At 51.1% G+C, this 14414-nt stretch overlaps 1 protein-coding gene across 1 annotated transcript; it reads right to left on the bottom strand.

Annotated features, from left to right (window-relative positions):
• Positions 1 to 10112: 10112 nt before the first annotated feature.
• LOC127315002 (uncharacterized) lies at positions 10113 to 10751 on the bottom strand. Its single transcript, XM_051345544.1, has one exon. It carries the CDS (start codon positions 10749 to 10751, stop codon positions 10113 to 10115), a length of 639 nt encoding a protein of 212 aa, XP_051201504.1.
• Between the last annotated feature and the right edge of the window lie 3663 nt (positions 10752 to 14414).

The following is a 14414-nucleotide window of genomic DNA, read 5'->3' as shown; positions in this document are numbered from 1 at the left end:
CACTTTATCTCTTATTAAGTTGCTTGTTGTGCGATAACCATGTTCACTGGGGACGCCATCAACTATTCATTGTTGAATTTCATGTGAGTTGCTATGCATGTCCGTCTTGTCTGAAGTAAGAGAGATCTACCACCTTATGGTTAAGCATGCATATTGTTAGAGAAGAACATTGGGCCGCTAACTAAAGCCATGATCCATGGTGGAAGTTTCAGTTTTGGACATATATCCTCAATCTCAAATGAGAAAATTATTAATTGTTGTTACATGCTTATGCATAAAAGAGGAGTCCATTATCTGTTGTCTATGTTGTCCCGGTATGGATGTCTAAGTTGAAGAATAATCAATAGCGAGAAATCCAATGCGAGCTTTCTCCTTAGACCTTTGTACAGGCGGCATAGAGGTACCCCTTTGTGACACTTGGTTAAAACATGTGCATTGTGATGATCCGGTAGTCCAAGCTAATTAGGACAAGGTGCGGGCACTATTAGTACACTATGCATGAGGCTTGCAACTTATAATATATAATTTACATGATGCATATGCTTTATTACTACCGTTGACAAAATTGTTTCATGTTTTCAAAATCAAAGCTCTAGCACAAATATAGCAATCGATGCTTTTCCTCTATGGAGGACCATTCTTTTACTTTCAATGTTGAGTCAGTTCACCTATTTCTCTCCACCTCAAGAAGCAAACATTTGTGTGAACTGTGCATTGATTCTTATATACTTGCTTATTGCATTTGTTATATTGCTTTGCATTGACAACTATCCATGAGATATACATGTTACAAGTTGAAAGCAACCGCTGAAACTTAATCTTCCATTGTGTTGCTTCAATGTCTCTACTATGAATTTATTGCTTTATGAGTAACTCTTATGCAAGACTTATTGATGCTTGTCTCGAAAGTACTATTCATGAAAATTCTTTGCTATATGATTCACTTGTTTACTCATGTCATATACATTGTTTTGATCGCTGCATTCACTACATATGCTTTACAAATAGTATGATCAAGGTTATGATGGCATGTCACTCCAGAAATTATCTGTGTTATCGTTTTACCTGCTCGGGACGAGCAGAACTAAGCTTGGGGATGCTGATACGTCTCCGACGTATCGATAATTTCTTATGTTCCATGCCACATTATTGATGTTATCTACATGTTTTATGCACACTTTATGTCATATTCGTGCATTTTACGGAACTAACCTATTAACAAGATGCCGAAGTGCCGGTTCTGTTTTCTGCTGTTTTTGGTTTCAGAAATCCTAGTAACGAAATATTCTCGGAATCGGACGAAATCAACGCCCAAGTTCCTATTTTCATCGGAAGCATCCAGAACACCCGGGAAGGACCAGAGGGGGGGCACTGGGCCCCCAGACCATAGGCCGGCACGGCCCAGGCCCTGGCCGCGCCGCCCTATGGTGTCGTCGCCCCTTCGACCCTCCTGCGCCGCCTCTTCGCCTATATAAAGCCCCTGGATCGAAAACCCTGATGCGTTGGACGAAAACCACAGAAACCTTCCAGAGCCGCCGCCATCGCGAGGCCAAGATCCGGGGACGGGAGTCTGTTCCGGCACGCTGTCGGAGCGGGGAAGTGCCCCCGGAAGGCTTCTCCATCGACACCGCTGCCATCTCCACCGCCATCTTCATCACCGCTGCTGCTCCCATGAGGAGGGAGTAGTTCTCCATCGAGGCTCGGGGCTGTACCGGTAGCTATGTGGTTCATCTCTCCCATGTACCTCAATACAATAATCTCATGAGCTGCTTTACATGATTGAGATTCATATGAGTTTTGTATCACTACTATCTATGTGCTACTCTAGCAAAGTTATTAAAGTAGTTCTATTCCTCCTGCACGTGTGTAAAGGTGACAGTGTGTGCACCGTGTTAGTACTTGGTTTATGCTATGATCATGATCTCTTGTAGATTGCGAAGTTAACTATTGCTATGATAATATTGATGTGATCTATTCCTCCTACATATGCATGAAGGTGACAGTGTGCATGCTATGTTAGTACTTGGTTTAGTCTGTTGATCTATCTTACACTAAAGGTTACTAAAATATGAGCATTATTGTGGAGCTTGTTAACTCCGGCATTGAGGGTTCGTGTAATCCTACGCAATGTGTTCATCATCCAACAAAAGTGTAGAGTATGCATTTATCTATTCCGCTATGTGATCAATGTTGAGAGTGTCCACTAGTGAAAGTGTAATCCCTAGGCCTTGCTCCTAAATACTGCTATCGCTACTTGTTTACTACTGCTGTGTTACTACTGCTTGTTTACTGTTTTACTGTGTTACTACTGCTGCAATACTACCACCATCAACTACACGCCAGCAAGCTATTTTCTGGCACCGTTGCTACTGCTCATATATATTCATACCACCTGTATTTCACTATCTCTTCGCCGAACTAGTGCACCTATTTGGTGTGTTGGGGACACAAGAGACTTCTTGCTTTGTGGTTGCAGGGTTGCATGAGAGGGATATCTTTGACCTCTTCCTCCCTGAGTTCGATAAACCTTGGGTGATCCACTTAAGGGAAAACTTGCTGCTGTTCTACAAACCTCTGCTCTTGGAGGCCCAACACTGTCTACAGGAAAGGGGGGGGAACGTAGACATCAACTGCCTCCTGACTTTTCAGGCCGATCTCAATTCCTCGTTCATGAACAAGAAAACCTAGGAACTGACCGGCCGTCACACCAAAGGCACACTTCTTTGGATTCATTCTGAGTCCGAACTTCCGAGTTCGGTCTAGGATGCGTCGCAAATCATCCAAGTGTCCTTCCATGGAGACAGACTTGACCACCACGTCATCGATGTAGATTTCCACCAACTTGCCGATCAGATCATGAAAAATATAATTCATGGCTCGTTGGTACGTTGCACCGGCATTCTTCAAACCAAAAGTCATGACCACATATTCGAACAAGCCCACTGATCCTGGTACTCGGAATGCAGTCTTGTGTATATCTTCTGGGGCCATGAAAATCTGGTTGTAGCCGGCATTGCCATCCATGAAACTCAACACCTTGTGGCCAGCAGCTGCGTTGACCAATGTTTCTGCCACAGGCATTGGATATTCATCCTTTGGAGTGGCTCTGTTGAGATCTCGGAAATCTATAGCCACACGCCATCGGCCGTCCTTTTTCTCCACATGTACAATACTGGAGATCCATTCAGCATACCTGCATGGCCTGATGAACCCGGCGGCCAACATTTTCTCGATCTCTTTCTTGGCTTCTTCGAGAATTTCGGCCTTCATCTGACGTGCTCGTTGTTGGAATGGCCGAAATCCTTTCTTGAGAAGGAGCCGATGCTCAATGATGCTCCTGTCTAACCCAGGCATCTCTGTGTAATCTCATGCAAAGCAATCTGGGTACTCTTTTAATAGAGCTATCATCTGGCTCCTGAGATGTGGATCTAACTTCTTGCTGATGAAGGTTGGTCGTGGCTTATCCCCAGGACCAATGTCGACTTCTTCTAGCTCATCAGCCGATGTAAACCCATACCCTAGCTTTCCGTCACCTGTTAGATCGACGCTGAACACAGGCAAAACGGATGGCAAGGATAATATGGGCCGATTGCTGGAATCGGCCCCCATCTTGATTGTATTGCTCAAAAGAGGTTTACATCTTGTTCGTGCTTCACTATGACTACGTGACATGCTTGAGACAAGATCATTACTTTTTATTTTTTGGGGCCGATCACAAGGATCGGCCTTCCCATGTACGTTCATAGACTTTGCTCTTGTTACACGGTCAGGCCAGTGGATAAGACCAGCCTCACCCCGTTTTTTGACACGTCGATGTACTCGCAGTCGTCCAAAGTGATGCCTGAGAGTGGCTCTTGGCCTTCCGTCTCCCAAACGTTCATGCCAGCCGTTGAAATCTCGGCTGTATCGTCTGCATGGACGACTTCTACTTCATCTCCATCCCACTGTATTAGGCATTGGTGCATCGTAGATGGAATGCAACAGTTGGCGTGGATCCAATCTCTCCCTAGAAGGACAGCGTAAGTGCTCTTGCTATCGACAATGGAGAATGTCGTAGGGATGGTTTTCCTCCCTACGGTCAGATCCACGTTCAGAACACCTTGTGCATCAGATGCTTGGCCGTTGAAATCGCTCAGTGTAACGTTGGTCTTGATCAGATCCGAGCTAGAGCGTCCCAACCGACGTAGCATGGAGTATGGCATGATGTTGACTGCCGCTCCGGTGTCCACCAGCATCCTATTGACAGGCTGCCCATTGATATAACCTCGTAAGTACAGGGCCTTCAGGTGTCTGTAGCTTCTTTCACGTGGCTTCTCAAAGATAACCGGCCGTGGGCCGCAGTCAAGTTGTGCCACGGTGCGCCGTCTAATCCTGGAGCACAAAACTCTGCTGGAAGGATGAACACCATGTTTGTACTAGCCGATGTCTCATCATCGGCTTTCCTTTGCTTGGGGCGCCACTCCATCTTTTGTGGTCGACCCTCTTCGTCCAGGGTTCGTTGAATTTTTGCGGCCAGATCAGGCAGCGCCTTCCTTAGCGTGTGCAGGTATAACCTTTCGGCTTCCTCCAAGCCATGCAGTCGCTGAACCCTACGCTTTTGGGAACGGCTGAGTCCATCAGGGCACCACCTTGGCCGGTGGTACTTGTCCTCTTCTTCTTCGTAGTCATCTTCTAACTCCTCGAGGTCTTCTTCCCGAGAGGACTCAGTTTGCTTGTTCCTAGATGGGAGAGGCCCTAGACGTTTGAACACTGACACGTCTGTTGCACCCTTCTTCTTCTGTCTACATTACGCGCTTGCCGATTGTAGGCAATCGGCTCATTCCTGAATCCCAGCAGTGTTTGAAGAAAGGACAGTCCCAGTGCTTGTCCACGTCGTCTTGTTCTCTTGACCTTTCCTTGGCACGGCGCCCGTATCTCTCCTCATCGCGATCATGCCGACGATGTCTCCTGGCATCCCTGCTAGCTAGACGATCCCTTTCATCGTCGCTGTTGTACCGCCGGCGCTGGTCGTACTGACTTACATATTTGTTGAGGAGATGATCAGAGAGAGGTCGTTGATATCGCACATTCTTCACTTCTCCCTCTGTGATGTAGCGTTTGTCATCGTGCCGGAGCCGATCGCATGGAGCGGCTTCCTCTTTGTCCTTGCTACGAGAGCGGCTACCCTCGCCTTTGTTCTTACCAGAGTGGTGCCCAGGCTCGACCATGTTAATGCTTAACGAGAAACCTGGTTGGCACCCCTCGGGGTAAGCGTATTCCACCGTGTTAACGGCGGGGAAGGGGTGTGTGTCGACTTTCATGGCGTACTGGTTGAAAATTAGACGTCCTTGTTCTATCGCCATTTGGATCTGCTGACGCCACACCCTGCAGTCGTTGGTGGTATGGGAGAACGTGTTATGCCATTTGCAGTATGGCTTTCCGTTCAGCTCCTGTACCGTGGGGATTTTGAGGCCTTCGGGTAACTTCAGCTGCTTCTCCTTAAGTAAGAGGTCGAAAATTTGCTCAGCTTTAGTTACGTCAAAGTCAAACCCTCTGGGCGGACCTTGTGGCTTAACCCACTTGCAGGACATGGGGGTTGCCCCCCGAGTCCATTCAGCCACTGCTACCTCTTGATCTCCCGCAGACCCTTCATCTTCCTCTGTCTCAACCAGGACTACTGCACGCTTGAATTTGTCCTGGTACAGCTCTGGGTGGCGCTGTTCATATAATGACAGTTTCTGAACCATATGCGCCAGTGATGGGTAGTCTGCTTGGGAAGCCATATCCTTGATCGGTGATGCGAGACCCACCACCGCCAACTCGACTGCTTCTTTTTCAGTCAAACGAGCCGAATAGCATCGGTTCCTAACGGCCCTGAAGCGCTGGATGTATTCTGACACTGTTTCTCCGCGCTTCTGACGTACTTGTGCTAGATCGGCAATGCCAGCCTCGGAAGCTTCTGAGTGATACTGCATGTGGAATTGTTCCTCCAACTGCTTCCAAGTCCGGATCGAATCTGGTGGCAGTGATGTGTACCACCCAAAAGCCGATCCTGTGAGGGACTGTGCGAAGAACCTCACGCGTAGTGCATCTGCAGCTGAGATCGTGCCCAGTTGCGCCAAATATCGGCTTACGTGCTCGATAGAGCTAGAGCCACCCACTAAACTTGGAGAATTCAGGGAGCCGATATTTGGGTGGTAGTGGGATCAAATCGTAGTCGTTGGGGTACGGCTTGGAATAGCCGATTGCCCTCCTTTTCGGCACCATGCCGAACTGGCCTCTCAAGATCGTGTTGATCTGATCCGCAGTGCTAGCTGCAGGAGTGGAGCTCTGAAGATTCACTGGTGTGGCATACTTAGCCAGCCACGCTTGCTTCTCAAGATCTGAGCCAGCTACAGGAGTTGAGCTCTGGAGGTTCGTCGGAGTGGCATACTTAGCTAGCCACGTCTGCTTCTCAAGATCTGATCCAGAAGCTCCTCCTGCTGTTCCGGAAGTCCCTGCTGTTGCAGCCTGGTTCGTGAGTGCCCAGTTACTGCTGTCTGGCACGTATGTGCACGTGTATCCGTGAGGGATTTCCTTAGGCGCCTCATACAAGAACTGGTAATCGCTAGGATCGCCACCGATCTTGTAGACAACGAATGCCGGTGTACTCGGCACCTCTGGTGCTGCCAGCGCGAACGGCAGCGGTGGTCGGCTCTGGAGTGGTAGCTCTCCTTGGTGAGTCCCTAGAGCAGGTCCTGACGGAGAGTACTGATGCCTCAAGATTTCATGGAGCACCCGAAGGGCGACACGCTCCAGAGTGTTCACCAAGCTCTCAGAGTGGCGGTGTAGCGAATGAGCTACCATGAAATTGATCTCCTGACGCAAGGACCATGTGCGTTCTTCTGAAGGGGTGGACAGGTCCACTCCATCGAGCGCGCCTTCAGGTGTGAACCCTCTCCACCTGATGCCGTGTGAGCGGGTCCTGTGGAAAGAGCCGATGAGGTCGGCTTCGAGGATAGCTTTGACGTCGTCATACTTCTTCTTGAGCTCCTCGGGCAGATCCTCGTACGTGACTGGAGTACCTTCCGCCATCTCAGATGTAGATGGCGATGCAGTTGATGTCGAAGACTGTCCCACCGGGCGTGCCAGAATGTGTTGGCGTCCGAAACCCACCGGCGAGCTACGGCTGGCAACACGAAGAGCCGGGAACAACCTAGGGCTGCGGCTGGCCCTGGTCCCTCCGAGCGACGGCCCGCAAAGCTCCTGGTACGCACGTCCCGATGCTGGTGCAAGGGCGTGCCACCTGATCTATACCTGATCAGGAAGGTGATGGATTTGCTTCGCTTAGTTTCCTGCATGGCATACACGTAAACATTAAATACGAGCCTCGATCGGCTCTCAAGTTGTCCCGTGAATCGGCTCAAGGGGGCCGATCCACCCATGACTCGTATGGGGTTTACGATTGCATGGTGGTCCTGCTTGATCAAAACAAAGCTAAAACGACCTGCGACGATCTAGGGTTTTCACCGCATAATCGGAACATCCTACTCATAATTGAGCCTGGCAGCCACGCACGGTGATAATAAACCGACCCTAGACAAGGCCTAAAAACCAACATTAAGTTGATCCCCGGAACATCTTGTCTAGGGTTAGCAAACTACACCCTACGTGCTACTGGATCCTTCAACCCGTTTGTAAGGCCTAACTATGCAGATATTAAACTAATCCTTGAAGAATCAAGGAGCGATCATAACAGATCGGATCTACTAAACAATGATCAAACAAGGTGCCGCCCTTACACCTAAGAAAGGTGTAAGGACGGCTAGACGTCTAAGGGTTGCATGGACGAAAACATGTAGCACGGTAAAGCAATGCTAACCCTAACACATCTATGATAACAACGTTGCTCGCCATCAACAAGGCTTCAGCACGAGCAACGCATGGATAACGAATAAACGTATACTGCCTAGATCGCAAGCATGATGCTTACCCGGAAGAAACCCTCGAAACAAGGGGTCGGCGATGCGCCAAGATTGGTTTGTGATGAACGTGATTGTTGTTTTTCTTGATAACCCTAGATACATATTTATAGTCCGTAGACTTTCTAACGTGGGAATAATCCCAACCGTGCACGAGCCAAACTCTAACTAACCGACACGTATCCTACTATATTTACAGATACAAGGGCAAACTTCCCAAACTCCGTGTACAAGGCCGGTTCACGTATTTCTTCATGTATACTTCTTCAAGCCCAATCTTGATCGCGGCCCACCTCTGATCCGGTCAAATTCTGGTGATAACAACTGCGTAAATGGGTGGTTATAAAGGTGGGATTAAGTATCCGGAAAGTGTTCGTTGAGGCATATGGATCAACAGTGGGATTTGTCCATCCCGATGACGGATAGATATACGCTGGGCCCTCTCGGTGGAATGTCATCTATATTAGCTTGCAAGCATATGAATGGTTCATAAGAGACCACATACCACGGTACGAGTAAAGAGTACTTGTCAGGAGACGAGGTTGAACAAGGTATAGAGATACCGATGATCAAACCTCGGACAAGTAAAATATCGCGTGACAAAGGGAATCGGTATCGTATGTGAATGGTTCATTCGATCACTAAGTCATCGTTGAATATGTGGGAGCCATTATGGATCTCCAGATCCCGCTATTGGTTGTAGGTCGGAGAGAGTTCTCAACCATGTCCACATAGTACGCGAACCGTAGGGTGACACACTTAAGGTTTGATGTCGTATTAGTAGATATTGAATATGGAATGGAGTTTGAAGTTTTGTTCGGAGTCTCGGATGGGATCCAGGACATCATGAGGAGTTCCGGAATGGTCCGGAGAATAAGATTCATATATAGGAAGTCATTTTATAAGTTTGAAAATGATCCGGTGCATTTATGGAAGGCTCTAGAAGGTTCTAGAAAAGTCCGGAAGAAATCACTATTGAAGGCGGAGTCCCGGAGGGACTCCACCTAGCATGGCCGGCCAACCCTAGGGGGTGGAGTCCCAGGTGGACTCCACCAAGGGTGGCCGGCCACCCCTCCTTATGGAAGGGTGGAATCCCACCTTAGGTAGGTTTCCCTACACATGGAAGGTTTTGGGTTGGGGTCTTATTCGAAGACTTGTAGTCCAACACTTGGGGGTTCCACCTATATAATGAGGAGCAAGGGGAGGGGGCCGGCCAGACCAAAGCCATAGCTGGCCGCACCCCTCAAGTGGCCGGCCACCCCCTCTCCCCAAACCCTAGCCGCCCCCTCCTCCTCCACCTCTCCCGCAAACGCTTAGCGAAGCTCCGCCGGAGATCTCCATCGACACCGCCACCACGCCGTCATGATGCCGGGATTCAAGGAGGAGCTACTACTTCCGCTGCCCGCTGGAACGGGGAGAAGGACGTCGTCTTCATCAACACCGAACGTGTGACCGAGTACGGAGGTGCTGCCTGATTGTGGCACCATCAAGATCTTCTTCGCGCTTTTGAAAGTGGCAAGTGATCATCTTCTGCAACAACGAGAGCCTCCTCTCGTAGGCTTTGGAAATCTTCAAGGGTTAGTCTCGTTTATCCACTCGTTGCTACCGTCTTCTAGATTGCATCTTGGCTTGGATTGCATTCTCGCGGTAGGAATTTTTTGTTTTCTATGCTACGAATCCCTACAGATTTGCCTCAACCTACGCATCATAATGCAAACACCTATCCTCGAGAGAGAATAGAACAATAGGCAGAGGGGCAGCGATCAAGGGATCAACTTTCGGTATATTGAAGTAATATGTACCTTCTATCTTTCTAATCATACCACATGCATTCAGAGTAGTAAAACCAAGACGGTGATGACTCCACCTCCACATATGGGACCCCGAGCTTCAAGTACTTGGTGGTTTAGGTAGAGAATAAGAATGGCGCCCAAGTTTGGGTGGATGTTGCTTTCTAGGGTTTAGGGTTTAGGGTCATCATGTCCTCTTCATTAAGTCTTTTGAAATCACCTCTTGCATTATTCATATAATATGGACAAATAATATAAACCACATAGTTCATATATATTGAAAGACACATAGTTTATATATATCAAAAAGCCTCATAGTTCACATATATTGAAACGATTCATAGTTCATACAAATATAGAAGACCACAACTACTCATCATCTCTAAATATTGAGACGATCAACATGGCTATTGTAGCCAACTAGGTTCCAATGCCTCCTATCAATCTCGAAGCCCAGGCGAGTGTCTAGAGCTATATAGTGCACTTGCTCGTAGCTCAATAGAAAATTGGCCCATTCAAAAATGAGCTCATCTTCTTTTTCTTGTGCGGCGACGTCCATCTTCTTCTTGTTGTACTTCTTCTTCTTCTCAAGGTTTGTCCCAATGGTATAGTTTGCCAACTCATATAGACTCAGAATGGGCTTCTTGGTGGGGTTCGGGACTACCTTCTGGAGGTCGTACCAAGAAGTGATATGAATGACGTAGTGATGCAGCTTTTTCACATCATTGTCGATAGTGGCGGTGTAGAATCTGATGTTCCCATCCTGCAAAAACTCCTTGAGCACTTGTGGCACTTCATCGGTAGAAATTATCTGGAACACCAACGTCTCGGACGCCACCGAGAGTTGAAGGAAGGCGGCGCGCTGCTCACCGGCCTTGCGAGGGTCGGTGAACTCGTAGTCCACGCCAACGCACTTGGTCGTTGCAGCGTCAAGAAAGTCCCTCTTCACGCTGCAGATCCACTTCTCCACCCTTCTTGCACGGGGCGCGGCCGTGACCTTGAACGCCAACCCTTCGGCCATGAGGTGGTACACCCGAGTCCGAGGAGCCATCAACGAAGAGGAGAGAGCTTTTGCAAATGGTGGAGGAGAGAAGGATGGAGAGAGTGTGTGGCAATGGTGAAGAATGGTGGAGCTTATAAAGCAGTGGAAGAGGAAGATGAACATTGCCAGCCACCGGTGATCAATTCCCGTGGCTGGCCGCGCCGGTGTCGGCGGTCTGATTCCCACGCGACGCTCGATTTCGATACTGGCCAGTAATGGCGACGCGAGTCGGCTTCTGCGCATTTGACTTTAAGTCCCGGTTAGGGTTACGCACCGATACTAAAGGGGGTACCAGAGGCGCCGTGTGCCGCAAAACCTCTCTTCCTCCCTCTGGCCACCTTCTCTTCTCCTCCACTTTTCCTCCTCTTCTACCTTCTTCCCCTCTAATCCCCCCTCCAGCGAGCAGCTCCTCAAGCTACTCACCGGAGCACCTCCTCCAGTATCTCACCTGCGAGCACCTCCTCAAGCATCTTGCCGGCGAGCACCTCCTCTCACCCCGGGTCCGGCAAGCTTCTCAATGACCACCTACTCTCACCCCGGCGACCACCTCCTCCCACCTCGGCGACCAACTCCTCCCACCCCGGCGACCAGCTCCTCACTAAGCAGATGACCACGGTGGCGGCAACACATCTCCCAAGGCACATCCTAGAACTTGACCGACGACCTAGATCTAGATCTAGATCTGCTTTTTTAATCCTGGAAAACATACCGCCGGTGCACCGGAGATAAATCGAGTTACTGTCGGTGCACCAGATGGTGCCCCGGTGATAAGCCTTTACCACCGGCCCGTTCCCACCGGCGGGCGCTGGTGCGCCGACAGTAGTCTTTTTTGGTGCGCCGGCAATAAGCGTTTTCCTAGTAGTGACCTCCATCCCCACACCGCCCCTTACCAGCTCCATCCCCGCTGACATGTCCTGCCGTCAACGAACCATGGGTTGAGGCCGCTGCGCCGCCCGAAGTCGCCACGCTGCCGCGAGGACAGACGCAGCCGCCATCCCAGCGCGCTTGTACCGTCGTGCAAGGCCGCCAAGCCACCGAAGATCACGCCGACGCGCCCCTCGCCGAGCACGCCGCTCACCATGGCCGCCACGGCCTGCGCCACCGCCTCCGTGCGTGGGGGAAATGGGGGCCCTGCCGCCACCAGCGCCCAGGCTTTGCCCGGTGGGCCGTCCGGCAGCGGCGAGGAGGGGAGGAAGGGTCGGAAGGTGGCCTGGGGCGAAGGGGCTAGGGTTCCTCCCCGTCGCCCACGGGAGCGACGTGGGAGGAAGAAGGTGTTCTTTTTGGTGCCTCTCCTCGCTTATGTTTGTCCTGCCCGGATAATTATTGAGATGTAAAATTTAAGAATAATACCACAACATGTAGTACTCCCTCCATCCTAATTTGTAAGGCGTGTAAGCCTCCTCCATTTTTTCCAAAATGTAAGGCGTATTAGCTGATTTTGGTAGATTCTTCCAATTCTACCCTCCCGCGCATGCAACAGTAGCGTCTCCTCCGCTCCAGAAATTGTGCTCCCTGCATGCAGCTGCCAACGATTGATTTCCGTAGCCAGCGATTGGTTTCCTAATGAAAGGTGCTGGTACCCAGAAAGCATGTCTCATCATCTCTCCGCAATCAGAAAAAAGCACAGCACATCTCATCTCCATGGCGAGCAAGGGAGGGCCGTCGGACTGGTTGGCTCGCCTGACCGAGGACGAGCTCGCGGAGTAATTAGATATCAGCATATCAAAGAAGAAGCCTGTAACGAATGGATAGACCGAACTCACCTTCCTCGCTGTCGTCCCACTCCAGGTCGTAGTTAAGGTCCTGGATTGGACCACTGTAATCTTCAAATTCGTCCCATATGCCGTGATCGAGATCAATTTCCGCCATGGTTTGCAGCGAAGGCAATGGTGGAATTCTAAGGTGAGGAAAGGAATTGATTGGCTGGTCATATAGGTGGATTCGGGGCGCCCAAACGATTTGAAATTTTGATGAATATGGCGCTACTGTAAAATTTTCGTCATTGCCGCGTTCAAGTTGCCTAAGCTTTTCCGTCGGCGGCCATGAAGTGATCGAGGCGCTGGCGGGAGTCCATTTTCCCTTCGCGCTAGCGGCAAGGAATCAGCTGCAATCAAGGGAGGAACGTAGATGGAAAGAGCAACATGCATATCCCGCGGGTTACGCTCGTATTTTCTGGTCAATCACACAGCGCAGGGGCAAAAGAGTCTAACTTAGCGCGCGCTAATTTTCGTGCTAAATCTCTTACACGCTTTACATATTGGGATGGAGGGAGTACTAAAAAGGGTGACCTAACATCATCCTCACAAACCCTAATACTCCTACCCGCAAAAAGAAAACCCAATTTCTATTTCATGCCAGGGCACTCCCGTGTCTTCCACGGTGCCCACGGCTAGCGCACGTTAGATCGCGATCCAACGGTCTAAGACTACCACATGCGTGCATGTGTGACGTGATGGATTTTTTCGCGGGGACCACAAGCACATGGCGACCGCGACCGCACTAATGCGAGCCTGTCGCTTATCCATCTCCATTCTCCTCCCTCTGGTTCCCATCCCCATTTCTAACTCCATGAAATTGAGCATCCCCAATTCCCCATGCCCTGCTCTACCGCTACCTCTACCAGCGCCTCCTTGGGCTCCGCCTTGACCGCCTCCCGGCCTGCCTCCGCCGCCGCGGCGACGGCACCAGCCGAGGCACCCTGCTGCCCCTACCTCGCGCCAATCGCCGACCAGCTCGGCGCGCTGCAGCCGTACCTCGGCCCCATCGCCGATAGACTCAGGTTGGTACCCGTCCCTCACGGCGCCGGCGGGGACGCCCTCGTCAAGTTCCCCGGCGGCCGCCATGCTTGAGGCGCCTGGAGAGGCGCGACCGAGGCACCCTGCTGCCCTACGTCGCGCCAATCGCCGACCGGCTCGGCGCGCTGCAGGCCTACGTCGGCTCCATCGCTCACGGCGCAGGCGCGGACGCGCTTGTCAAGTTCCCCGGCGGCGTGGCGTTCACGGTGGCGGCCATGCTCGAGGCGCCTGTGGAGGTGGCGGCCAAGTCCTCGCACAGCACACGCGCTGCGATGCGCACTGGGGAGGAAGCTGCGATGCTCAGGTTTGTGCTCCCGGCGTGCGCCGTCGGGCGGGAGCAGGCCACCGGCCCGCTGTTGTCCAAATTCAGGAATCCCCTCCACTTATCACACGTCAAGTAGCCCCCAGTCACTACGGGAAAACACTACGTTGCCGTGCGACCAATCGCACGGCAAAGGGGCCTATTTGCACGGCAAAGGATTTGCCGTGCGTCGGCGCACGGCAACGTGTGCACGGCAACGCCCTCGACGGCAAAGAAGACATTGCCGTGCGCCTGACCAAACCGCACGGCAAAGGCTCGTTGCCGTGCGCGCGCTCGTTGCCGTGCGCTCGAGCGTTTGCCGTGCGCGCGCTCGTTGCCGTGCGTCCTGGAGGCTGCCGTGCGCCCGATCTCTGCCGTGCGTCCTGGAGGTTGCCGTGCGCCCCGACGTTGCCGTGCGCCCAGTCGTTGCCGTGCTTCTACTCTTTGCCGTGCGCCCACTCCCCAGTATGCACGGCAAAGGATTCTCCAGGGACACCCACTGGCTTCCCAGGAGCACAGGCTTGCGCCACGTGGCGCCTTTGCCGT

The sequence above is a fragment of the Lolium perenne genome, chromosome 7, assembly GCF_019359855.2.
Source record: "Lolium perenne isolate Kyuss_39 chromosome 7, Kyuss_2.0, whole genome shotgun sequence".
NCBI lineage: Eukaryota > Viridiplantae > Streptophyta > Magnoliopsida > Poales > Poaceae > Lolium > Lolium perenne.
Note: the sequence above shows the minus strand (reverse complement) of the source record. Positions and strands in the feature narration are given on the sequence as shown.